General features: G+C 39.1%; 1 protein-coding gene across 2 annotated transcripts; it reads left to right on the top strand.

Moving 5' to 3' along the window:
* Positions 1 to 8113: 8113 nt before the first annotated feature.
* LOC307057149 (MOB kinase activator 1A-like) lies at positions 8114 to 8764 on the top strand (the record flags this gene model as incomplete). 2 transcript variants are annotated; one of them, XM_079710208.1, is made up of 2 exons in its annotated part: positions 8114 to 8296; positions 8525 to 8764. In XM_079710208.1, the coding sequence occupies 2 exons, from the start codon at positions 8114 to 8116 to the stop codon at positions 8762 to 8764; spliced, it is 423 nt and encodes a 140-aa protein (XP_079566334.1). The 2 variants fall into 2 exon arrangements, with proteins under 2 accessions (XP_079566334.1, XP_079566333.1); XM_079710207.1 differs by having other exon boundaries at positions 8114 to 8764.
* Between the last annotated feature and the right edge of the window lie 16962 nt (positions 8765 to 25726).

The following is a 25726-nucleotide window of genomic DNA, read 5'->3' as shown; positions in this document are numbered from 1 at the left end:
GAGCAAGTAGTTATAAGGAATCTGATGGCTGTTGCTGAGAGCTATAGGGGCACTGAAGAAATGATAAAAGATTAAGCAGGATTTACACTTAAGGCAAAGCATGAAAGCCAGAAGACCTCCTTGGAAGCACACAAAAAAGCTCCCATCTCCTGCAGCAGGAGGAGAGAAAAAGCTGAGGATCAGGCTCAAGAATTATAAGGGTAGCAGAGCTGCAGAGAAGGTTGAATACTCAACCCTGGAAAATCAGCTACACCTAACTAGTGCCCTAGTCAGGAAGGAGTGGGATTCTGAGATTTGATGAGGACATCAAAGTTAATGCTCTCAAATACTGAATTACCATATTCCCCTGAGCACTCGGATTACACAGTAGCTCACTCTTCCATGATCAACGCTAGTGTTCTATTCTCAATTAAAGACAATGCAAGGACCTCTGCATGCACCTCCTTCATGGTTTGCCCCCTCTTGCCCTTCTGACCCCAGTCCAACAACTGGCTTAAATCACAGCAGAACCAGATTGGAAATGTGTTGGACCTGCTAAGGGAGCAAAGAGACAGTACCCCAAAGGAGCTACCAACATAGTGAAATACATGAGATTATAGAGGATGTGGATTAACAGATGTGGAAGATAAAACAGAATAAGAGAGGATTTATAATATGGAGCAATCCTCTATTATATAGCATTTAACACCTTGGCAAACACTGTGGTAGACAGTGCAAAGAGCATTTTAGGATGAATAATGAAAGTATGGAGAAATAGATGGCTCACAGTAGGTAAAGGGCTTGGAAGACTCAGAGAAGTGAGAATCCTAGAGAGGAAATACTAGTGAAGGCCAGAACACCAAGGTCCACTAAGTTCCATGCGAAAGCCTAAAGGATATTCTGTTTATCAAAACAATAAGGAATGCACTGGTCAAAGCAGCCACAGTATCAGAGAAGCTCAGAGATGGCTCTTCTCTGTAAGCCAGCGCTGGAAATTGGAGATAGTGTTACAGAACTTGGCTTACTGGTAGCAGTAGAAATAAGAGGATCCTAAAATAGAGGCTAGGTGGTGTCACATAACACCAAAGGCAAAGTCGGCCCATTTATCATAATCAATGGCAAAGTTAGAGTAATATCCACAGGGTCCTGAAAAAAAAAAGGGGGTGGAATTGTGGAGTTGGTTAATAGAGCTCCAGAGGCAAAATACATGGGCAGTAAAAAAATATTTGGAAATTAAATAAAATTTTTCTAAATAATTCATGGGCCAAAGAAGAAATCAAAAGGGAAATTAGAAAGTGTTTGAACTGAATTAAAATGAAAAAAATATAATTAGTGGGATGCCACTAGAGAAGTATTAGAGTGAAATTTATTGTATATTAGAAAAGATAAGTCTCAAATCAATTACCTCAGCTTCCACCTTAAGAAACTAGCAAACAAAAGCCAAAGTAAACAAAACTGGAAACAACTGAAATGGCCTTCAACAAATGAATTGATAAATTGTGGTATATCTATGCAATATAATACTACTCAGCAATAACAAGAATGAACCTTTGGTACAAGAAACAACAAAGATAAATCTCAAAATAATTGTCTGTGAAGAAGCCAGACAAAAAAGAATACATACTGTTTGATCCCATTTACATAAAATGCTAGGGAATACAAACTAATCTATAGTGACAGCAGATCAATGGTTATTTGGGGGCAGAGACGGGTAGGAGGGAAGGATAATAAAGTGGCATGGGGAAGAGCTTCAAGACAGCGGAAGAGTAAGACATGGAGATCACCTTCCTCCCAACAAATACATCTACACGTGGAACAACTCCTACAGAACACCTACTGAACGCTGGCAGAAGACCTCAGACCTCCCAAAAGGCAAGAAACTCCCCACGTACCTGGGTAGGGCAAAAGAACAAAGAAAAAACAGAGACAAAAGAATAGGGACGGGACCTGCACCAGTAGGAGGGAGCTGTGAAGGAGGAAAGGTTTCCACACACTAGGAAGCACCTTCACGGGTGGAGACTGTGGGTGGCGGAGGGGGGAAGCTTCAGAGCCGCGGAGGAGAGCGCAGCAACAGGGTTGCGGAGGGCAAAGCGGAGAGATTCCCGCACAGAGGATCAGGCCGAACAGCACTCACCAGCCCGAGAGGCTTGTCTGCTCGGCCGCCAGGGCGGGCGGGGCTGGGAGCTGAGGCTCGGGCTTCAGTCGGAGCGCAGGGAGAGAACTGGGGTTGGCGGCGTGAACACAGCCAGAAGGGGTTAGTGTGCCACGGATAGCCAGGAGGGAGTCCAGGGAAAAGTCTGGACCTGCCGAAGAGGCAAGAGACTTTTTCTTCCCTCTTTGTTTCCTGGTGCGCGAGGAGAGGGGATTCAGAGCGCCGCTTAAAGGAGCTCCAGAGACAGGCGCGAGCCGTGGCTGAAAGCGCGGAGCCCAGAGACGGGCATGGGACGCTAAGGCCGCTGCTGCCGCCACCAAGAAGCCTGTGTGCGAGCACAGGTCACTATCTACACCTCTGCTCCTGGGAGCCTGTGCAGCCCGCCACTGCCAGGGTCCAGTGATCCGGGGACAACTTCCCTGGGAGAACGCATAGCGCACCTCAGGCTGGTGCAACGTCACACCAGCCTCTGCCGCCGCAGGCTCGCCCCGCCTCCGTGCCCCTCCCTCACCCCCCCGGCCTGAGTGAGCCAAAGCCTCCGAATCAGTGGCTCCTTTAACCCCGTCCTGTCTGAACGAAGAACAGATACCTTCCTGCGACCTACACGCAGAGGCAGGGCCAAATCCAAAGCTGAACCCCGGGGGCTGTGCGAACAAAGGAGAGAAAGGGAAATCTCTCCCAGCAGCCTCAGGAGAAGCGGATTAAATCTCCACAATCAACGTGATGTACCCTGCATCTATGGAATAGCTGAAGAGACAACGAATCATCCCAAATTGAGGGGGTGGACTTTGGGAGTAAAGATATATATATATATTTTTTCCCCTTTTTCTCTTTTTGTGAATGTGTATGTGTATGCTTCTCTGTGTGACGGTGTCTGTGTAGCCTTCCTTTCACCATTTGTCCTAGGGTTCTGTCTGTCCGGGTTTTTTGTTTTTGTTTTTGTTTTTAGTATACCTTTTAGCACTTGTTATCACTGGTGGATTTGTTTTTTGGTTTGGTTGCTCTCTTCTTTCTTCCTTTTTTTAATAACTTAAAAAAATTTTTTAATAATTATTTTTCTTATGTTAACTTTATTTTATGTTATTTTAATTTATTTTATTTTATCTTCATCTTTCTTTCCTTCTTTTCTTTTCTCCCTATTAATCTGAGCCTTGTGGATGACAGGCTCTGGGTGCTCCAGCAAGGCATCAGGGCTGTGCCTCTGAAGTGGGAGAGCCAAGTTCAGGACACTGGTCCACAGAAGACCTCCCAGCTCCACGTAATATCAAATGGTGAAAATCTTCCAGATATCTCCATCTCAACACCAAGACCCAGCTCCACTCAACAACCAGCAAGCTACAGTGCTGGACAACCTACGCCAAACAACTAGCAAGAAAGGAACACAATCCCATCCATTAGCAGAGAGGCTGCCTGAAACCATAATAAGGCCACAGACACCCCAAAACACACAGCAGACATGGACCTTCCCAGCAGAAATACAAGACCCAGCCTCATCCACCAGAACACAATCACTAGTCGCCTCCCCCAGGAAGCCTACACAACCCACTGAACTAACCTTAGCCACTGGGGACAGAAACCAAAAACAATGGGAACTATGAATAGGCAGCCAGCGAAAAGGAGACCCCAAACACAGTACCTTAAGCAAAATGAGAAGACAGAGAAACACACAGCAGTTGAAGGAGCAAGGCAAAAACCCACCAAACATAACAAATGAAGAGGAAATAGGCAGCCTACCTGAAAAACATTTCAGAATAATGATAGTAAAAATGATCCAAAATCTTGGAAATAGAATGGAGAAAACACAAGAAACGTTTAACAAGGACCTAGAAGAAATAAAGAGAAAACAAACAGTGATAAACAACACAATAAATGAAATTAAAAATTGTCTAGAAGGGATCAAGAGCAGAATAACTGAGGCAGAAGAACAGATAAGTGACCTGGAAGATAAAATAGTGGAAATAACAACTGCAGAGCAGAATAAAGAAAAAAGAATAAAAAGAATTGAGAACAGTTTCAGAGACCTCTGGAACAACATTAAATGCACCAACATTCGAATTATAGGGGTCCCAGAAGAAGAAGAGAAAAAGAAAGGGACTGATAAAATATTTGAAGAGATTATAGTTGAAAACTTCCCTAATATGGGAAAGTAAATAATTAATCAAGTCCAGGAAGCACAGAGAGTTCCATACAAGATAAATCCAAGGAGAAACACTCCAAGACACATATTAATCAAACTGTCAAAAATTAAATACAAAGAAAACATATTAAAAGCAGCAAGGGAAAAATGACAAATAACACACAAGGGAATCCCCATAATGTTAACAGCTAATCTTTCAGCAGAAACTCTACAAGCCAGAAGGGAGTGGCAGGACATATTTAAAGTGATGAAGGAGAAAAACTTACAACCAAGATTACTCTACCCAGCAAGGATCTCATTCAGATTTGATGGAGGAATTAAAACCTTTACAGACGAGGAAAGGTGAGAGAGTTCAGCAATACCAAGCCAGCTTTACAACAAATGCTAAAGGAACTTCTCTAGGCAGGAAACACAATATAAGGAAATGACCTACAATAACAAACCCAAAACAATTAAGAAAATGGGAATAGGAACATACATATCGATAATTACCTTAAACATAAATGGATTAAATGCTCCAACCAAAAGACATAGACTGGCTGAATGGATACAAAAACAAGATCCGTATATATGCTGTCTAAAAGAGACCCACTTCAGACCTAGGGAGACATACAGACTGAAAGTGAGGGGATGGAAAAAGTTATTCCATGCAAATGGAAATCAAAAGAAAGCTGGAGTAGCAATTCTCATATCAGAAAAACTTGACTTTAAAACAAAGACTATTACAAGAGACAAAGAAGGACACTATATAATGATCAAGGGATCAATCCAAGAAGAAGATAAAACAATTGTAAATATTTATGCACACAAAAAGGAGCACCTCAATAGAAAGGCAAATGTTAACAGTAATAAAAGGGGAAATTGACAGCAACACAGTCATAGTAGGGGACCCCACTTTCAACAGTGGACAGATCATCCAAAATGAAAATAAATAAGGAAACACAAGCTTTAAATGATACATTAAACAAGATGGCCTTATTTGATATTTATATGACATTCCATCCAAAAACAACAGAATACACATTTTTCTCAAGTGCTCATGGAACATTCTCCAGGATAGATCATATCTTGGGTCACAAATCAAGCCTTAGTAAATTTAAGAAAATTGAAATCGTATCAAATATCTTTTCCAATCACAACACTATGAGACTAGATATCAATTACAGGAAAGATCTGTAAAAAATACAAACACATGGAGGCTAAACAATACACTACTAAATAACCACAAGGTCACTGAAGAAGTCAAAAAGGAAATCAAAAAATACCTAGAAACAAATGACAATGAAAACACAATTACCCAAAACCTATGAGATGCAGCAAAAACACTTCTAAGAAGGAAGTTTATAGCAATACAATCCTTCCTCAAGAACTAAGAAACAGCTCAAATAAACAACCTAACCTTACACCTAAAGCAATCAGAGAAAGAAGAACAAAAAAACACCAATGTTGGCAGAAGGAAAGAAATCATAATATTCAGATCAGAAATAAATGAAAGAGAAATGAAGGAAACAATAACAAAGATCAATAAAACTAAAAGGTGGTTCTTTAAGAAGATAAACAAAATTGATAAACCATTAACCAGACTCATCAAGAAAAAGAGGGAGAAGATTCAAATCAATAGAATTAGAAAGGAAAAAGGAGAAGTATCAACTGACACTGCAGAATACAAAGGATCATGAGAGATTACTACAAGCAACTATATGCCAATAAATGGACAGCCTGGAAGAAATGGACAAATTCTTAGAAATGCACAACCTTCTGTGACTGAACCAGGAAGAAATAGAAAATATGAACAGACCAATCACAAGCACTGAAATTGAAACTATGATTTAAAATATTCCAACAACAAACATCCAGGACCAGTTGGCTTCACAGGCGAATTCTATGAAACATTTAGAGAAGAGATAACACCTACCCTTCTAAAACTCTTCCAAAATATAGCAGAGGGAGGAACACTCCCAAACTCATTCTATGAGGCCACCATCACCCTGATACCAAAACCAGACAAAGATGTCACAAAGAAAGAAAACTACAGGCCAATATCACTGATGAAGATAGATGCAAAAATCCTCAACAAAATACTAGCAAACAGAATCCAACAGCACATTAAAAGGATCATACACCATGATCAAGTGGAGTTTATCCCAGGAATGCAAGGATTCTTCAATATACGCAAATCAATCAATGTGATACACCATATTAACAAGCTGAAGGAGAAAAACCATATGATCATCTCAATAGATGCAGAGAAAGCTTTCGACAAAATTCAACACCCATTTATGATAAAAACCCTGCAGAAAGTAGGCATAGAGGGAACTTTCCTCAACACAATAAAGGCCATATATGACAAACCCACAGCCAACATCGTCCTCAATGGTGAAAAACTGAAACCATTTCCACTAAGATCAGGAACAAGACAAGGCTGCCCACTCTCAACACTATTATTCAACATAGTTTTGGAAGATTTAGCCACAGCAATCAGAAAAGAAAAAGAAATAAAAGGAATCAAAATCAGAAAAGAATAACTAAAGCTGTCACTGTTTGCAGATGACATGATAGTATACATAGAGAATCCTAAAGATGTTACCAGGAAACTACTACAGCTAATCAATGGATTTGGTAAAGTAGTAGGATACAAAATTAATGCACAGAAATCTCTTGCATTCCTATACAGTAATGATGAAAAATCTGAAAGTGAAATTAAGAGAACACTCCCATTTATGATTGCAAGAAAAAGAATAATATATCTAGGAATAAACCTACCTAAGGAGAAAAAAGACCTGTATGCAGAAAATAATAAGACACTGATGAAAGAAATTAAAGCATATACAAATAGAAGGAGAAGGGCTTCCCTGGTGGCACAGTGGTTGCGAGTCCGCCTGCCGATGCAGGGGATGCGGGTTCGTGCCCCGGTCTGGGAAGATCCCACATGCCGCGGAGCGGCTGGGCCCGTGAGCCATGGCCGCTGAGCCTGCGCATCCGGAGCCTGTGCTCCGCAACGGGAGAGGCCACAGCAGTGAGAAGCCCGTGTACCGCAAAAAAAAAAAATAAAAAATAAAAAATAAAAATAGAAGGAGAGATATACCATGTTCTTGGATTGGAAGAATCAACATTGTCAAAATGACTATACTACCCAAAGCAATCTACAGATTCAATGCAATCCCTATCAAACTACTACTGGCATTTTTCACAGAACTAGAACAAAATATTTCACAATTTATATGGAAACAAAAAAGACCCCGAATAGCCAAAGCAATCTTGAGAACAAAAAACAGAGCTGGAGGAAACAGGATCCCTGACTTCAGACTATACTACAAAGCTACAGTAATCAAGACAATATGATACTGGCACAAAAACAGAAATATAGATCAATGGAACAGGATAGAAAGCCCAGAGATAAACCCATGCACATATGGTCACCTTATCTTTGATAAAGGAGGCAGGAATATACAGTGGAGAAAAGACAGCCTATTCAATAAGTGGTGCTGGGAAAACTGGACAGCTACATGTAAAAGAATGAAATTAGAACACTCCCTAACACCATACACAATAATAAACTCCAAAGGGATTAAAAACCTAAACGTAAGGCCAGACACTATCAAACTCTTAGAGGAAAACATAGGCAGAACACTCTATGACATAAATCACAGCAAGATCCTTTTTGACCCGCCTCCTAGAGAAATGGAAATAAAAACAAAAATAGATCCCGGCCCGGAGCAGCGGCAGCACGGGCTTCCGCTGTCTGCTGCCTGAGGACCTTCCGCTCCCCCTTGGTCCCGCGCGGGCTCCGAATCCTGTCCGTGGCAGGGGCCAGCGGCCCCTCCCCTCCCCTCCGAGGATAGAAGATGAGCTTCCTCTTTAGTAGCCGCTTTTCTAAAACATTCAAACCAAAGAAGAATATCCCTGAAGGATCTCATCAGTATGAACTCTTAAAACATGCAGAAGCAACTCTAGGAAGTGGGAATCTGAGACAAGCTGTTATGTTGCCAGAGGGAGAGGACCTCAACGAATGGATTGTGGTTAACACTGTGGATTTCTTCAACCAGATCAACATGTTATATGGAACTATCACAGAATTCTGCACTGAAGCAAGCTGTCCAGTCATGTCTGCAGGTCCAAGATATGAATATCATTGGGCAGATGGTACTAATATTAAAAAGCCAATCAAATGTTCTGCACCAAAATACATTGACTATTTGATGACTTGGGTTCAGGATCAACTTGATGATGAAACTCTTTTTCCTCCTAAAATTGGTGTCCCATTTCCTAAAAACTTTATGTCTGTGGCAAAGACCATTCTAAAGCGTCTGTTCAGGGTTTATGCCCATATTTATCACCAGCACTTTGATTCTGTGATGCAGCTGCAGGAGGAGGCCCACCTCAACACCTCCTTTAAGCACTTTATTTTCTTTGTTCAGGAGTTTAATCTGATTGATAGGCGTGAGTTGGCACCTCTTCAGGAATTAATTGAGAAGCTTGGATCCAAAGACAGATAAATTTTTCTTCTAGAACAGTTACCCTCTTGCTTCATCTACTGCTAGAGCTATCTTGTTGCTTTCTGTTATAGACTAGTGATACAAACTTTAAGAAAACAAGATAAAAAGACACCTATTTTCTGTGTCTGCTTATAAAATTGTCCCAAAGGTAGGTTGGCCTAATACCTTCAGAGTGAGAAATTCAGGACACAGTTGAATCTGAAGCACTGTGTAACCACTGCCGTTACTGCCATAGCGCCATACTTGGTTGTAGAATGTGAGGACTAACCTGTAGTTCATTAGTTTACTTACTCTTTTACTGAAGAAGATGACTGACTCTGTTTCAGGTGACAGCATGATGGATATTAAGAATTTCCAATAATTTATTAACAGGTTTCCAGAACAAATTTCCTAATAATGCAATCACAGATCAGTTTTATTCTGCTTTTATTTTACAAATAGAAGAGGTGTTCTAAAATTTCCTTAAGATTTAGAACATTTGTGTCACTTTGGATAACCTTGTAGTTTGAAGTTTGTATGCTAGTGTTTTTATAGGTAAGATTATATATATGTATATTTTTTCAAAATCCATGATTGCAGCTTAAATCATCATATGACATGTGGTATGGGAGTAACCAAAGTTATTTCTAAAAGGACTTTATTTTTTAATCTTTTTAATCTTTATTTGGAATTTTACTCACATAAACCTGTCTAAATTTTTAGTGTGTGTGTATCAAATAATTTTTTTAAGTCATCTAAGGATCGTCTTGCAGATTTTTATTTTGAAATGCTTCATTCAGATTAATTTTAATATGTAGGTTTTGGCTGAGAAAAGGAAAACTTCCAAAAAATTATGACAAATTTGTGTCTCAAAAACCATTATTTTCATTCATATTTGTTTCAGAGGCCTTAAAATTTGGAGAGGAGAATGGAAGAAAGTACTCAGAGTACTTGACTATTTTACTTTGAGTTTTCCTTTAAAAAGAAACTACTTTTATACGTTTTTATTGTGACTTGAGACTTAGTTAAGTGTAGTGTAGAAATGCACGAACCTTATGCCAATAAGGATAAAATGTAAGGAAAACCACAATAAAAAACCTTGAAGGTGTACACATTTTATAACCCAGCTAAAAGTTTGATGTGCTGCCTGTTCTTTAATGTGTGTATGTGTTGGGCGAGGGGGGATAATATGCTTAAAGGAGACAAAATGGGATAAGTTAAAAAAAAAAAAAAAAAGAAAACTTCATCTGTTAATAGTCAAAGGATGGATTGGGATTTTATTCTGTTTTGTTTCTGTATTAAAACTTGAAATTATTCTGTTTCTATTGGGATAAAAAGAATCTTCTCCTTTAGTGAAGAAAAGATCTAATTTTCCTTAGGTTTCTGAGATTTAGACTGTTTAAAATGTAATGAGGCACACATATTACTAAAGACTTGCCAGACTGGCAACACTTTAATTTCATCAGCGTTCTTCGTTTCAGAGCTATGATTTTTTTTGCAAAGTACTCACCATCTTCCATCTTGATACCTTTGGTTAAGGTTAAATTTGATAGGGTTTTATTTTTATTTTTATTATTCCGCTAGAATGTAAAGAAAAGAATTGCTTAGAAACTCCATTTTTGTAATAACCCAATTTCAATAAATTCTTAAATATATGCAGAATTTAAAAAAATAAAAATAAACAAATGGGACCTAATGAAGCTTAAAAGCTTTTTCACAGCAAAGGAAACCATAAACAAGATGAAAAGACAACACTCAGACTGGGAGAAAATATTTGCTAATTAAGCAACTGACAAAGGATTAATCTTCAAAATTTACAAGCAGCTTATGCAGCTCAATATCAAAAAAACAAACAACCCAATCCAAAAATGGGCAGAAGACCTAAATACACATTTCTCCACAGAAGATATACAGACTGCCAACAAACACATGAAAGAATGCTCAACATCATTAATCATTAGAGAAATGCAAATCAAAACTACAGTGAGATGTCATCTCACACCAGTCAGAATGGCCATCATCAAAAAACCTAGAAACAATAAATGCTGGAGAGGGTGTGGAGAAAAGGGAACCCTCTTGCACTGTTGGTGGGAATGTAAATTGATACAGCCACTATGGAGAACAGTATGGAGGTTCCTTAAAAAACTAAAAATTGAACTACCATATGACCCAGCAATCCCACTACTGGGCATACCCTGAGAAAACCGTAATTCAAAGAGAGTCACCTACCAAAATATTCATTGCAGCTCTATCTACAATAGCCAGGACATGGAAGCAACCTAAGTGTCCATCAACAGATGAATGGATAAAGAAGATGTGGCACATATATACCATGGAATATTACTCAGCCATAAAAAGAAATGAAATTGAGTTATTTTTAGTGAGGTGGATGGACCTAGAGTCTGTCATACAGAGTGAAGTAAGTCAGAAAGAGAAAGACAAATACTGTATGCTAACACATATACATGGAATCTAAAAAAAAAAAAAAATGGTCATGAAGAACCTAGGGGCAAGACGGGAATTAAGACACAGACCTACTAGAGAATGGACTTAAGTATACAGGGAGGGCGAACGGTAAGCTGGGACGAAGTGAGAGAGTGGCATGGACATATATACACTACCAAATGTCAAATAGAATGCTAGTGGGGAGCAGCCGCATAGCACAGGGATATCAGCTCGGTGCTTTGTGACCACCTAGAGGGGTGGGATAGGGAGGGTGGGAGGGAGGGAGACGCAAGAGGGAAGAGATATGGGAACATATGTATATGTATAGCTGATTCACTTTGTTATGAAGCAGAAACCAACACACCACTGTAAAGCAATTATACTCCAATAAAGATGTTAAAATAAATAAATAAAAAATAAAGTGGCATGAAGAAACTTTTGGGTATGATTATTTTGCTTATTATCTTGATTTATGATTATCTTGATTGTGAAAAAAGTTTCATGATTATATATTTCCCTTAATTACCTCATTATATGTCTAAACATCAAATTGTATACTTTAAACATGTTCAATTTATTGTATGTCATTTATACCTCAATAAGACATAGAAAGGAATGACGGAGCCAGCGAAGGAATGAAGAAGGAAGGGAGGGAGGGAGGGAAAATGGGACGAAGGGAAGGAGGCAGTCAAGAAAGGCAAATCCATCCTGAAATATGTGTTAATCTGGTAAAAAATAAATCACTCTCTTTCTAGGGTGGCAGGACCCAATGTAATCAAATATCCAAGTATCAAGTGTAAGCAAATAATATACTCATATAACCAAGTATCTAACTGGTCTCATGGAGAACTGGTTGTATATCAGAGACTTAGCTCTGGTTGTCAGGTTAGACATTTGGCAAAGGTAGTAGCTAGGTCAGCCTTGGTGAGTAGGAGTCCATGCTGCTGAGCCCATACATAGTTTCCACCAAACTCCATTCATATGCCCATTCTACCAGCACTTGGATGGCCAGTGACAGAGGCTGGCTGAAGTCAATGGACTGAATTATTTTGTCTGTTCATTGTTCAGAGCATTTTCATACTTCATGCCTGATTCTTTAAGTGCATCCACATTCTCTTACTCAGTCCTCCTGAGCCCTGATCTCACATCTGTCCTTCCTGGCCTCTAATAAACCAGCCAGGCTCTTTGCCTCTACTCATAAGTTCTCTTTAGCTACTTTTCTTCACACAAAGTGGATGATCAAATGCACCATCTAAAGTTCTAACTGGGGAGATTTTTCCCTTAATTACCTCATTATATAATTCAGTACTTCTGGGTGGGGATGTCTTGCTGAAGCACTCCATAATGTGCTTGCACCAAAATACTGAGTGAATATTTTTTCATCCCCTGTCAGCTGCTCAGAAGGGATATTTACATTTTACCATTTGTTTGAACCAAAGAAGAGTCAGTGGGGCAGCAATGGTAGATGACAAGTGAATTTGGTCTACCTGGTCATGCGACTTTTCTTGAAAACTTTGACCCTACTTGTGCCTAAATCTAGCATTTACATTTAATATGATTATTGATATTTTTAGGATTGAGTTTATAATCTTGCTTTTTTTTTATTTGTCCCAATTTGTTTTTATTTCCCATTTCCTCTTTGCCTTGTTTTGTATTAATATTTTTTATGGTTTCATTTTATTGGTTTATTAGGTATACACCTTAATTTGTTTTTGTAGTGTTTACTTTCAGGTTTATCATATACACCTTTAACTTATCATAGTCTACTTTCAAGTGATATTGTGTCACTTCATATATATCATAAGAGCCTTACAGTAATGTACATCTGTTTCTCCCTTTCTGGCCTTTATACATTTTTCTTTTTACATATGTTATAAACCCACAAATAGTCCATGATCTTTCAGGGAGATATAAATAAAAATTTTAAAGTCATGTATTTAACCGGGTAGTTGCCATTTCTGGTGTTCTTCATTCCTTTGTGTAGATCCGGTTTTTATCTGGTGTAAGTTATTTTTGGCTAAAAGACTTCGTTTAACATGTTTGTGTAGTATAGATCTGCTGGTGATGGATTCTTTTAACTTTTGTATGCCTGAAAACATCTTATTTTGCCTTCGTTTTTGAACAATATTTTTGCCAGGTATAGGATTCTAAGTTGACAGTTTTTATTTTCTTTCAATAATTTAAAGATGCTGCTTCACTATCTTCTTGCATTGTCTCCAGTGAGAAATCTGATGCCATCGTTATATCTCTGTATGTAACATTTGTTTTTCCTCTAGCTGCTTTTTAAGATTTTCTTATCACTAGCATTGAGTAATTTGATTACAATGTGCCTTGGTATCATTTTCTTCATGTTTGTTTTATTTGGAATTCACTGAGTTTTTTGAATCTGGGTTTACAGTCCTCATTAAGTTTGGATAGTTTTTGGCCATTTTTGCTTCAAATATTTTTCTGCTCCACCCCCTTCATTTGGGAACTCCAATTATTTCTACATTAGGCCACTTGAAGTTGTTCCGTAACTCATTGATCTCTTCATTTAAATTTTTTTTCTATTTTATTTTGGATAGTTCCTATTGCTCTGCCTTCAAGTTTATTAGTTTTTTCTGCAATATGTAATATTTTCTTACTCTCATCCTGGTTATTTCTCTTCTCAAACATTGTAGTTTTCCTCTCTAGAAGTCTGATATGAATTTTTAAATATATTCCATATCTGTAGGAATATAGTTACAATAACTGTTTTAATATCCTCCTCTGCTAATTCTAGCATCTGTATTTGTTCTGGGTTGGGTTTGACTGATTGATTTTTCTCACTGTGGGGTGTATTTTCTTGTCTCTTTGTATATGTCTGGTAATCTCTTTTTGGATGTCAGACATTATGATTTTTACCTGGTTGGGTACTGGATAATTCTGAATTCCTGTAAGTTGTCTTGAGCTTTGTTCTAGGCTGCAGTTACTTGGAAACAGCTTGATCCTTCCTAGTATTTCTTTTATGAATTGTTATCAGACCCAGAGCAGTGCTCAGTCTAGGACTAATTATTCTCCACCACTAAGGCAATACCTTCTTGAGTACTCAACTTAATTCCCTGTTAATCATGAGTTTTTTCAGTCTGGTTAGGGTGAGGAAGCACTATTCCCGGCCCCATGTGAGCACCAGACGTTGTTCTCTAATACATTGGGATGATTCTTTTCCCAGCATATGTATGCACTGCTTAGTGATCTGCTAAATACTCAAAGCGGACCTTCTGAAGTTCTCCCAGTTCTCTCTCTTTGAAGAGCTCTCCTCTTGGGTCTTCTATCTCATCAATTCTAACTGCCTTGGTCTGTCTGAACTCTTCACTCCATAGCTTAATCTCAGAGTTTTCAGACCTGTTTCTCACTACCTCTTCCCCATGCCATAATCTGGAAACTCTCTCTAGGCAGTAAATTGGAGGAATCATATGGCTTACCATATTTGTTTCCTGTCTCTCAGGGAATCGCTCTCCTTTGTTTCTTGACATCAGTGTCTTAAATACTGTGGTTTCCTGTACTTTGTCTGATAGCTTTTTTTGTTTGTTTCAGAGGGAAGGTAAATATGGCCTTTTTACTCCCTCCTGCCAGAAGCAGAAGTTAGAGCAACTTTTTGAAAGCATGACTGAAGCTCAAGCTGGAAGATAATATCCTATAAGTTTGAAGTACCATCCTTCTGGATACAGCATACATCTAAATCAGTAGTCATCATATGGTGCTTTATCCTCAATAAATAGAATAAATGGGTTTAGGAGCCGAAGGACAGAAGTAGGAGGGAGTAGCTCTGTTTAACATCACTCCTGGTGACCCATTTGGGGAATTTTACTTCCCATCTGCACAACTCTGAGCCTTGCAGGTTTAGAGATGCAGACTATTTCTACCAGGGTACATTGCAAAAATCGTTATAAATTTAAGCTATTGCTCCCATCCTGTTATTTTGGTCTCCTTGTGTGAAACAACTATCATTTAAGGAAAGTCAGCACCATCCTGGTGGTGGTAATTGGCCATGATTATCAAGAGGAGGCAAGACTGCTCTTTATACGAAACAGGCAGGGAAGAATTTGCTTGGCAAACAGATTATTCCCTAGGACCACTCTTGGTAATCCTCTTCCCAGTTCTCATCATAAATGAAAAATAAAACAGCAGCCATAGTCTAAGAAGAGCAAGGTAATCAGGGGCTCAAAATCCCTCAGGGATAAGAATATGGATCAATAGGATTCAGTGATTAATTGCATGTGATGTGTGAGAAGAGAAGATTTAAGGATCATTGCATGATTTCTGGCCTAAGTATCTAGAAGAAGTGAGTTATTTCCTGGGTTAGGAAGAACATTGAGAGAAATAAGTTTCAAAGAGGTTCAGAAATCAAGTTTTGACCGTGTTACTTTTGGGATACCTAATAGATATCAAAATAGATCTTTCAAATAAGCAATTGGAATGAGCAATGGAGTACAGAAGAAGTTTGTAAGTTGCTTACAGAAATATAGGGAGATTTTCAGAGTACTGCTTCGGTTCAGAGGGTGTGTGTCTCACAAATAGCACAGGACATGCCATATTTGGGAAGCCAGAATGCATCTTCATGTGGCATCTGTCCCTTATTTGGTACATCTGCACTCATATTTTTCCCCTCGCAACCTCTCCCTTTTCCCTCGCCTCCTACCACCCTTAGCTTTTCAAGGGAAATATTACAAATATTCTTTCAAGCAAGTATTCTTTGCCCATTTTGGGTGTCTGAGAAAGCCTGTGGTGATGGCTCTTAGCCGAGGCATTTTTCTGAGAAATAGAACATGGATTTCCTTGGGCATGGTGTCATTCAGCACAGAAAGAAGCTTGTTCAGAAATAGAACAAAACAAAACACCCCAAATCCCTTCTCTCTCTAGAACATCCCCCCAGCCCCCTGCCATTTTTTTTCCATTACCCACTCCTCTACAGATCTAATGCCGTCTCTTGGAAAATCTGTTGATCTACTGGGAGCTTTCAATATCAAGCCATGGCCATCAAATCTTTACACACCAGTCCAGTACGTTGATGAGAAGACTGGGACCTGAGCAGGGTTTTACATCCCTCAGCTTCAGTTTTCAGCATTCGCAAAATAAAAGATTTGGACTAGATCATCTCCAAGGACTTTTCCAACTTTACAATTGTATTAACTATAAAATAATTTAAATGGGTCAAGAAACTTCAATGTTAATTTGAACCAAATGCAAAGCTAGGCATAGTTTATACCAATCTCTAATTATATTCTTCTAAGAACTGAATTAGCAACCAGAAGATTCTTGGCACTCCTGGAATCAGCAACAATGACCTTTTAGCTTTGGCAAGTAACTTGAAACGTGGTCTCTAAAGAAATAAGCAAAAAAACATTTACCTACTTCAGGGGAGTCTTGAAGATTTTATTTGTTAATTCTTTTTAAGTGCTTTGACTCAGAAAAGAATAATAGACCATCAGTACTAGGGGTTATCATTTAGGTTTATGAGATTGGGTTTCCATTTGATGAGCATAATGATTTCTGGGTTCTTATTGTGAAGGGTTGGCAAAGATGCCAAAAACTGACTGACTCCACACAGAGTTGCCTTTTTTTTAAATTAACATTCTAAAAATATCAATCATTGAACCAACTTTTAAAAATAAACTAATTTATTCCAGCAGTAAATGGAAATTATTTTTATTAATATTAAAATAATTCTACTCCCATGAAAATAACTGTTAATATATTAAAATAACTTCATGTTTACTTGGTACAATAGAATTTCTAAGAAATATCAGAAAGAGCCAATGGGAAGGGCTAGAAAAATCCAGGAATAGAGTGAGAAGAATTATTTTGAAAGGGTTAGTTTTCCCATGTAGAGTTAAACTAAGGATCTAAATAATGCCTTTGGAACTAGAAAACTTGAGGAGAGATAACAAAGGGTTAAATTAAATATCCTAGTCATTTATATAAGTAATTGAAATCTAGTCATCTAAAGTAGAAATAACCTAAGAGACTGTATTAGTTAAGTATATAATCTCATAAAATAATTTATCAAATTACCACATGGATAAAATCACAATTTCAAATAGTTATCTTAAACAAAAAATTATGTAATTATTTTTTTAAAATATTTTTGCCAATAATATGCTTACTGCCTGTAAAACACTGACAAAACTTTTAGTCATAGGGAAAGTGTGCTTTCTAACAGAATAAATTTTCCATGTGGTTTTTCTCCTGTAGTGCATCTTTGTGGAATTCTTTAAACAGGAAGTAAAAGAAAGTGAAATACCATTAGATAACTACTCTTTAAAAAGGTATCATTGATACCTTCCATTTTCTACTTCTGGATTAGCAAAAAAGAAAAAAAATACAATTTCATTACATTTCTTTATAGATAAATTTAAAAGCTATGTTCTAGACATGAAAAAGAGATTTAAACCAAATGAAAAGCATTCTTTTGATCATGTGGCTGGCCATTTATCTACCACCTTCTGAATTTCCATTAAATAAATAGAGTGTTATTTTATTAAGAATACACACATAGATTTATATAACAAGGTGTACATTCGATTGAAAATCAAAACAAGTAGCAGATGGTTTTGTTTTAACCCAAGAGACCACTCACTGAACCAGATCAGAATGAAAACCTCCTGTATCCATGTTGAAGATATGGTATTTGGGATTCCTACCCCAATGCCTATCTAAATATCCAAATAGAAGAGGATGAGAAAGGTGGATCAGTGCAAATTGACATCTATTCATCATCATCCCAGTGATTTTCCACTTTATTTGTGTTTGCTCTAGGCCAGAAGCAATGAGATGGTCAGATATATATAATCCAGAGAACAGTAATGTATAGTGTAAGCATACTTCTCCTTAGCTATAATGACTCATTTACACCTAAAGTCTCATTCAAATTAAAAGGCTAAAATCTTTGCCTTTTGTTTTTTCAGAAGAATATTAGTATGTCTCTCTTTTAAGGAAATATACTGTTCAAATTAAAATTATCAGAATATAAGAGGTAATGTTTTCATATTACAAACATAGTTTTCAACATACATAAGAGATCATTTGAATGTAGTATTTACAACATAACAATTTCATTATCCCAATGAAATGCCATACCTTAACTGGCAAACTCTATCAAAGACCAGCCTATTCAGAGGAGAGAAGAAATGAGCTTGAAGATATGTCCCTGACCCTTCTCTCTTAGCCTTCCTGGAGCATTATTTTCACTCAGCAGTTCACTGGGGAACAGATGGGGGTCAGTTCTGCTCTTAATCAGTCCACTGTGATTTCATGTAGTACTATAATTTTATGTAGACTACTCATTGCTACAAAATTTGACTACTAAGAAAAAAAGGGATACACACTGAAGTTTACTGTAAAGGTAGTCAACTATTAAAACATAATCTGGCACGGGCAAAATTAATTAACTAATTAATTAATTTAAAAAATAGGGGAAAGTTCTCCAGTTCTCCGTCCGCACAGGCGTGAAGATTTGGAGGCACCTCCAGTGCGAGGGCTTTTAAACCACCACCCCTCTCCTGATCCCTATGGAAGGAAAAGCCAGCCCAGCTGAGATGAGGGAGTCAAGAAAAAGCCTCTGGACTTGTGTGCGTCACATCATTGACTTTGGATTTTAAGAACATGAGAGAGAATTAACCACGTCGCAAGAGAATCCATTGGAGAATGTTTCAAGATGTAGAACCCTTATGTGTGAAGTACCCCAAATGAAGTTGGAGCATCCACATAAAATTGCTTCATGTTGTGGAACTGAAGCTGCCACTGGAAAGCTGCATCATGAGCTGCTTGGGCTTCTAAAGTGTCCAATGGATTTTTAATTACATAAGGATTGGAACCAAGATGGCACAGTAGAAGGACGTGCTCTCACTCCCTCTGTGAGACCATTAGGATTGCAACTAGTTGCTGCACAATCATCGAAAGGAAGACACTGGAACCCACTAGAAAAGATACTCCACGCCCAAGGACAAAGGAGAAACCACAGTGAGATGGTAGGGGGGATGCAATCACAGTAAAATCAAGTCCCATAACTGCTGGGTGGGTGACTCACAGACTAGAGAACACTTATACCACAGAAGTTCACCCACTGGAGTGAAGCTTCTGAGCCCCAAGTCAGGCTTCCCAACCTAGGGGTCCTGCAACAGGAAGAGGAATTCCTAGAGAATCAGACTTTGAAGGCTACTGGGATTTGAATGAGGACTTCAACAGAACAGGGGGAAACAGAGACTCCACCCTTAGAGGGCACACACAAAGTGGTGTGCACATCAGGACCCAGGGGAAGGAGAAGTGACCCCAGGGGAGACTGAACCAGACCTACCTGCTAGTGTTGGAGGGTCTCCTGCAGAGGTGGGGGGAGGCTGTGATCACTGTGGGGACAAGGAAACTGGCAGTGGAAGTTCTGGGAAGTACTCCTTGGCATGAGCCCTCCCAGAGACCACCATTAGCCCCACCAAAGAGCCCAGGTAGGCTCCAGTGTTGGGTTGCCTCGGGCCAAACAACCAACAGGGAGGGAACTCAGCCCCACCTAACAGCAGTCAAGCAGATTAAAGTTTTACTGAGCTCCACCCATCAGAGCAACTGTCAGCTCTACCCATCACCAGTTGCTCCCATCAGGAAACTTGCATAAGCCTCTTAGATAGCCTCATCCACCAGAGGGCAGACAGCAGAAGCAAGAACAACTACAATCCTGCAGCCTGTGGAACAAAAACCACATTCACAGAGAGATAGACAAGACAAAAAGGCAGAGGGCTATGCACCAGATGAAGGAACAAGATTAGACCCCAGAAAAACAACTAAATGGAGATAGGCAACCTTCCAGAAAAAGAATTCAGAATAATGATAGTGAAGATGATCCAGGACCTTGGGAAAAGAATGGAGGCAAAGATTGAGAAGATGCAAGAAATGTTTAACAAACACCTAGAAGAATTAAAGAACAAAAAACAGAGATGAACAATACAATAACTGAAATGAAAACTACACTAGAAGGAATCAATAGCAGAGTAACTGAGGCAGAAAAACGGATAAGTGACCTGGAAGACAGAAAGGTGGAATTCACTGCTGCAGACCAGAATAAAGATAAAAGAATGAAAAGAAGTGAAGACAGCCTAAGAGACCTCTGGGACAACATTAAATGCAACAACATTTGCATTATAGGAGTCCCAGAAGGAGAAGAGAGAGAGAAAGGACTAGAGAAAATATTTGAAGAGATTATAGTCAAAAACTTCCCTAACATGGGAAAGGAAATACACACCCAGGTCAAGGAAGGCAGAGAGTCCCAGGCAGGATAAACTCAAGGAAAAACACTCCGAGACACATAGTAATCAAATTGACAGAAATTAAAGACAAGGAAAAATTATTAAAAGCAGTAAGGGAAAAATGACAAATAACATACAAAGGAACTCCCATAAAGTTAACAGCTGATTTCTCAGCAGAAACTCTACAAGTCAGAAGGGAGTGGCATGATATACATAAAGTGATGAAAGGGAAGAACCTACAGCCAAGATTACTCTATCTGGCAAGGATCTCATTCAGATTCTATGGAGAAATAAAAAGATTTACAGACAAGCAAAAGCTAACAGAATTCAGCACCACCAAACCAGCTCTACAACAAATGCTAAAGGAACTTCTCTAAGTGGGAAACACAAGAGAAGAAAAGGACCTACAAAAACAAACTCAAAACAATTAAGAAAATGGTCATAGGACCATACATATCGATAATTGCCCTAAACGTGAATGGATTAAATGCTCCAACCAAAAGACACAGGCTTCCTGAATGGATACAAAAACAAGACCCATATATATGCTGTCTACAAGAGACCCACTTCAGACCTAGGGACACGTACAGACTGAAAGTGAGAGGATGGAAAAAGATATTCCATGCAAATGGAAATCAAAAGAAAGCTGGAGTAGCAATACTCACATCAGATAAAATAGGGGAAGTGGGGGAAGGGGGGAGAGGGGGAAGATGGCAGAAGAGTAAGATGCGGAGATCACCTTCCTCCCCACAGATACATCAGAAATACATCTACACGTGGAACAACTCCTACAGAATACCCACTGAACACAGGCAGAAGACCTCAGACCTCCCAAAAGGCAAGAAACACCCCACTTACCTGGGTAGGGCAAAAGAAAAAAGAATAAACAGAGACAAAAGAATAGGGATGGAACCTGCACAAGTGGAAGGGAGCTGTGAAGGAGGAAAGGTTTCCACACACTAGGAGCCCCTTCGCGGGTGGAGACTGCAGGTGGCAGAGGGGGGAAGCTTCAGAGTGATGGAGGAGAGCACAGCAACAGGGTTGCGGAGGGCAAAGAGGAGAGATTCCCGCACAGAGGATTGGTGCCGACCGGCACTCACCAGCCCGAGAGTCTTGTCTGCTCACCCGCCGGGACGGGCAGGGGCTGGGAGCTGAGGCTTGGGCTTTGGTCGGATCGCAGGGAGAGGACTGGCAGTGTGAACACAGCCTGAAGGGGTCAGTGCACCATGGGTAGCTGGGAGCAAGTCCGGGGAAAAGTCTGGACCTGCCAAAGAGGCAAGAGACTTTTTCTTCCCTCTTTGTTTCCTGGTGCATGAGGAGGGGGGATCAAGAGCACTGCTTAAAGGAGCTCCAGAGATGGGCACAAGCCACGGCTATCAACGTGTACCCCAGAGCCGGGCATGGGACGGTAAGACTGCTGCTGCAGCTACCAAGAAGCCTGTGTACGAGCACAGGTCACTATCCACACGTCCCCTCCCAGGAACCTTGCAGCCCACCATTGCCAGGGCCACGTGATCCAGGGACAATTTCCCTGGGAGAACGCACGGCGTGCCTCAGGCTGGTGCAACGTCACGCCAACCTCTGCCACTGCAGGCTCTCCCCGCACTCCATGCCCCTTCCTCCCCCCAGCCTGAGTGAGCCAGAGCCGCCGAATCAGCTGCTCCTTTAACCCCATCCTGTCTGAGAGAAGAACAGACGCCCTGAGGTGACCTACATGCAGAGGTGGGACCAAATCCAAAGCTGAGCCTGGGAGCTGTGCAAACAAAGAAGAGAAACAGAAATTTCTCCTAGCAGCCTCAGAAGCAGCGGATTAAAGCTCCATAATCAACTTGATATACCCTGCATCTGTGGAATACATGAATAGACAACGAATCATCCCAAATTGAGGAGGTGGACTTTGAGAGGAAGATATATTATTTTTTCCCCTTTTCCTCTTTTTGCGAGTGTGTATTATGTGTATGATTCTGTGTGAGATTTTGTCTGTATAGCTTTGCTTTCACCATTTGTCTTAAGGTTCTGTCCGTTTGTTGTTTTTATACTTTTAAAAAAAAATTTTCTTAATAATCATTTTTTATTTTAATAACTTTATTTTATCTTATTTTATTTTATCATCTTTCTTTCTTTCTTTCTACATTTTCTCCCTTTTATTCTGAGCCGCGTGGATGAAAGGCTCTTGATGCTCCAGCCTGGAGTCAGTGCTGTGCCTCTGAGGTGGGAGAGCCAACTTCAGGACACTGGTCCACAAGAGACCTCCCTGCTCCAAGTAATATCAAACAGCAAAAATCTCCCAGAGATATCCAACTCAACACCAACACCCAGCTTCACTCAACGACCAGCAAGCTACAATGCTGGACACCCTATGCCAAACAACTAGCAAGACAGGAACACAACACAACCCATTAGCAGAGAGGCTACCTAAAATCATAAGGCCACAAATACCCCAAAACACACCACCAGACGTGGACCTGCCCACCAGAAAGACAAGATCCAGCCTCATCCACCAGAACACAGGCACTAGTCCCCTCCACCAGGAAGCCTACACAACCCACTGAACCAACTTTAGCCACTGTGACAGACACCAAAAACAAAGGGAACTATGAACCTGCAGCCTGCAAAAAGGAGACCCCAAACGCAGTATGTTAAGCAAAATGAGAAGACATAAAAACACACAGAAGATGAAGGAGCAAGATAAAAACCCACCAGACCTAACAAATGAAGAGGAAATAGGCAGTCTACCTGAAAAAGAATTCAGAATAATGATAGTAAAGATGATCCAAAATCGTGGAAATAGAATAGAGAAAATGCAAGAAACATTTAACAAGGAACTAGAAGAACTAAAGAGGAAACAAGCAACAATGAACAACACAATAAATGAAATTAAAAATACTCTAGAAGGGATGAATAGCAGAATAACTGAGGCAGAAGAATGGATAAGTGACCTGGAAGATAAAATAGTGGAAATAACTACTGAGAGCAGAATAAAGAAAAAAGAATGAAAAGAACTGAAGACAGTCTCAGAGACCTCTGGGACAACATTAAATGCACCAACATTCGAATTATAGGGGTCCCAGAAAAAGAAGAGAAAAAGAAAGGGACTGAGAAAATATTTGAAGAGATTATAGTTGCAAACTTCCCTAATATGGGAAAGGAAATAGTGAATCAAGTCCAGGAAGCACAGAAAATCCCATACAAGATAAATCCAAGGAGAAACATGCCAAGACACATATTAGTCAAACTGTCAGATAAAATAGACTTTAAAAGAAAGAATGTTACAAGAGACAAGGAAGGACACTACATAATGATCAGGGTATCAATCCAAGAAGAAGATATAACAATTATAAATATATATGCACCCAACACAGGAGCACCACAATACATAAGGCCAACAGCTCTAAAAGAGAAAATCAACACTAACACTATAATAGTGGGGGAATTTAACACCTCACTTACACCACTGGACATCATCAAAAATGAAAATAAATAAGGAAACAGAAGCTTTAAATAACAAAATAGACCAGATAGATTTAATTGATATTTATAGGATATTCCATCCAAAAACAGCAGATTACACTTTCTTCTCAAGTGCACACGGAACATTCTCCAGGATAGATCATATCTTGGGTCACAAATCAAGCCTCAGTAAATTTAAGAAAATTGAAATCATATCAAGCATCTTTTCTGACTACAACTCTATGAGATTAGAAATCAATTACGGGAAAAAAACGTGAAAAACGCAAACACAGGGAGGCTAAACAATACGTTACTAAATAACCAAGAGATCACTGAATAAATCAAAGAGAAATAAAAAAATACCTAAAGACAAATGACAATGAAAACATGATGATCCTAAACCTATGGGGTGCAGCAAGAGCAGTTCTAAGAGGGAATTTTATAGCTATACAAACCTACCACAAGAAACAAGAAATATCTCAAAAAAAAATCTAATCTTACACCTAAAGGAACTAGAGAAAGCAGAACAAACAAAACCCAAAGTTAGCAGAAGTAAAGAAACCATAGACATCAGAGCAGAAATAAATGAAATAGAAACTAAGAAAACAATAGCAAAGATCAATAAAACTAAAAGTTGGTTCTTTGAGAAGATAAACAAAATTGATAAACCATTAGCCAGACTCATCAAGAATAAGAGGGAGAGGACTCAAATCAATAAAATTAGAAATGAAAAAAGAGAAGTTACAACAGACACCACAGAAATACAAAGCATCATAAGAGACTACTACAAGCAACTCTATGCCAATAAAATGGACAACCTGGAAAAAACTGACAAATTCTTAGAAAGGTATAAGCTTCCAAGACTGAACCAGGAAGAAATAGAAAATATGAACAGACAAATCACAAGCAATGAAATTGAAACTGTGAGTAAAAATCTTCCAACAAACAAAAGTCCAGGACCAAGTAGCTTCATAGGTGAATTCTATCAAACATTTAGAGAAGAGCAAAAACCGATCCTTCTCAAACTCCTCCAAAAATTGCAGAGGAAGGAACACTCCCAAACTCATTCTATGAGGCCACCATCACCCTGATACCAAAACCAGACAAAGATGCTACAAAAAAAGAAAATTACAGACCAATATCACTGATGAATATAGATGCAAAAATTCTCAACAAACTACTAGCAAACAGAATCCAACAACACATTAAAAGGATCATACACCATGACCAAGTAGGATTTATCCCAGGGATACAAGGATTTTTCAAAATACACAAATCAATCAATGTGATACATCATATTAACAAATTGAAGAATAAAAACCATATGATCATCTCAATAGATGCAGGGAAAGCTTTTGGCAAAATTCTATACCCATTTATGATAAAAACTCTCCACAAAGTGGGCATAGAGGGAACCTACCTCAGTATAATAAAGGCCATATATGACAAACCCACAGCAAACATCATTCTCAATGGTGAAAAACTGAAAGCATTTCCTCTAAGATCAGGAACAAGACAAGGATGTCCACTCTCACCACTATTATTCCACACAGCTGTAGAAGTCATAGCCACAGCAATCATAGAAGAAAAAGAAATAAAAGGAATACAAATTGGAAAAGAAGAAGTTAAACTGTCACTGTTTGCAGATGACATACTATACATAGAGAATCCTAAAGATGCCACCAGAAAACTACTAGAGCTAATCAATGAATTTTGTAAAGTAGCAGGATACAAAATTAATGCACAGAAATCTCTTGCATTCCTAAACACTAATGATGAAAACTCTGAAATAGAAATTAAAGAAACACTCCCATTTACCACTGCAACAAAAAGTAAA

Source organism: Hyperoodon ampullatus (assembly GCF_949752795.1).
Source record: "Hyperoodon ampullatus genome assembly, chromosome: 8".
In the NCBI taxonomy this organism is placed as follows: Eukaryota; Metazoa; Chordata; class Mammalia; order Artiodactyla; family Ziphiidae; genus Hyperoodon; species Hyperoodon ampullatus.
This window is presented reverse-complemented; position numbering and strand designations above follow the sequence as displayed.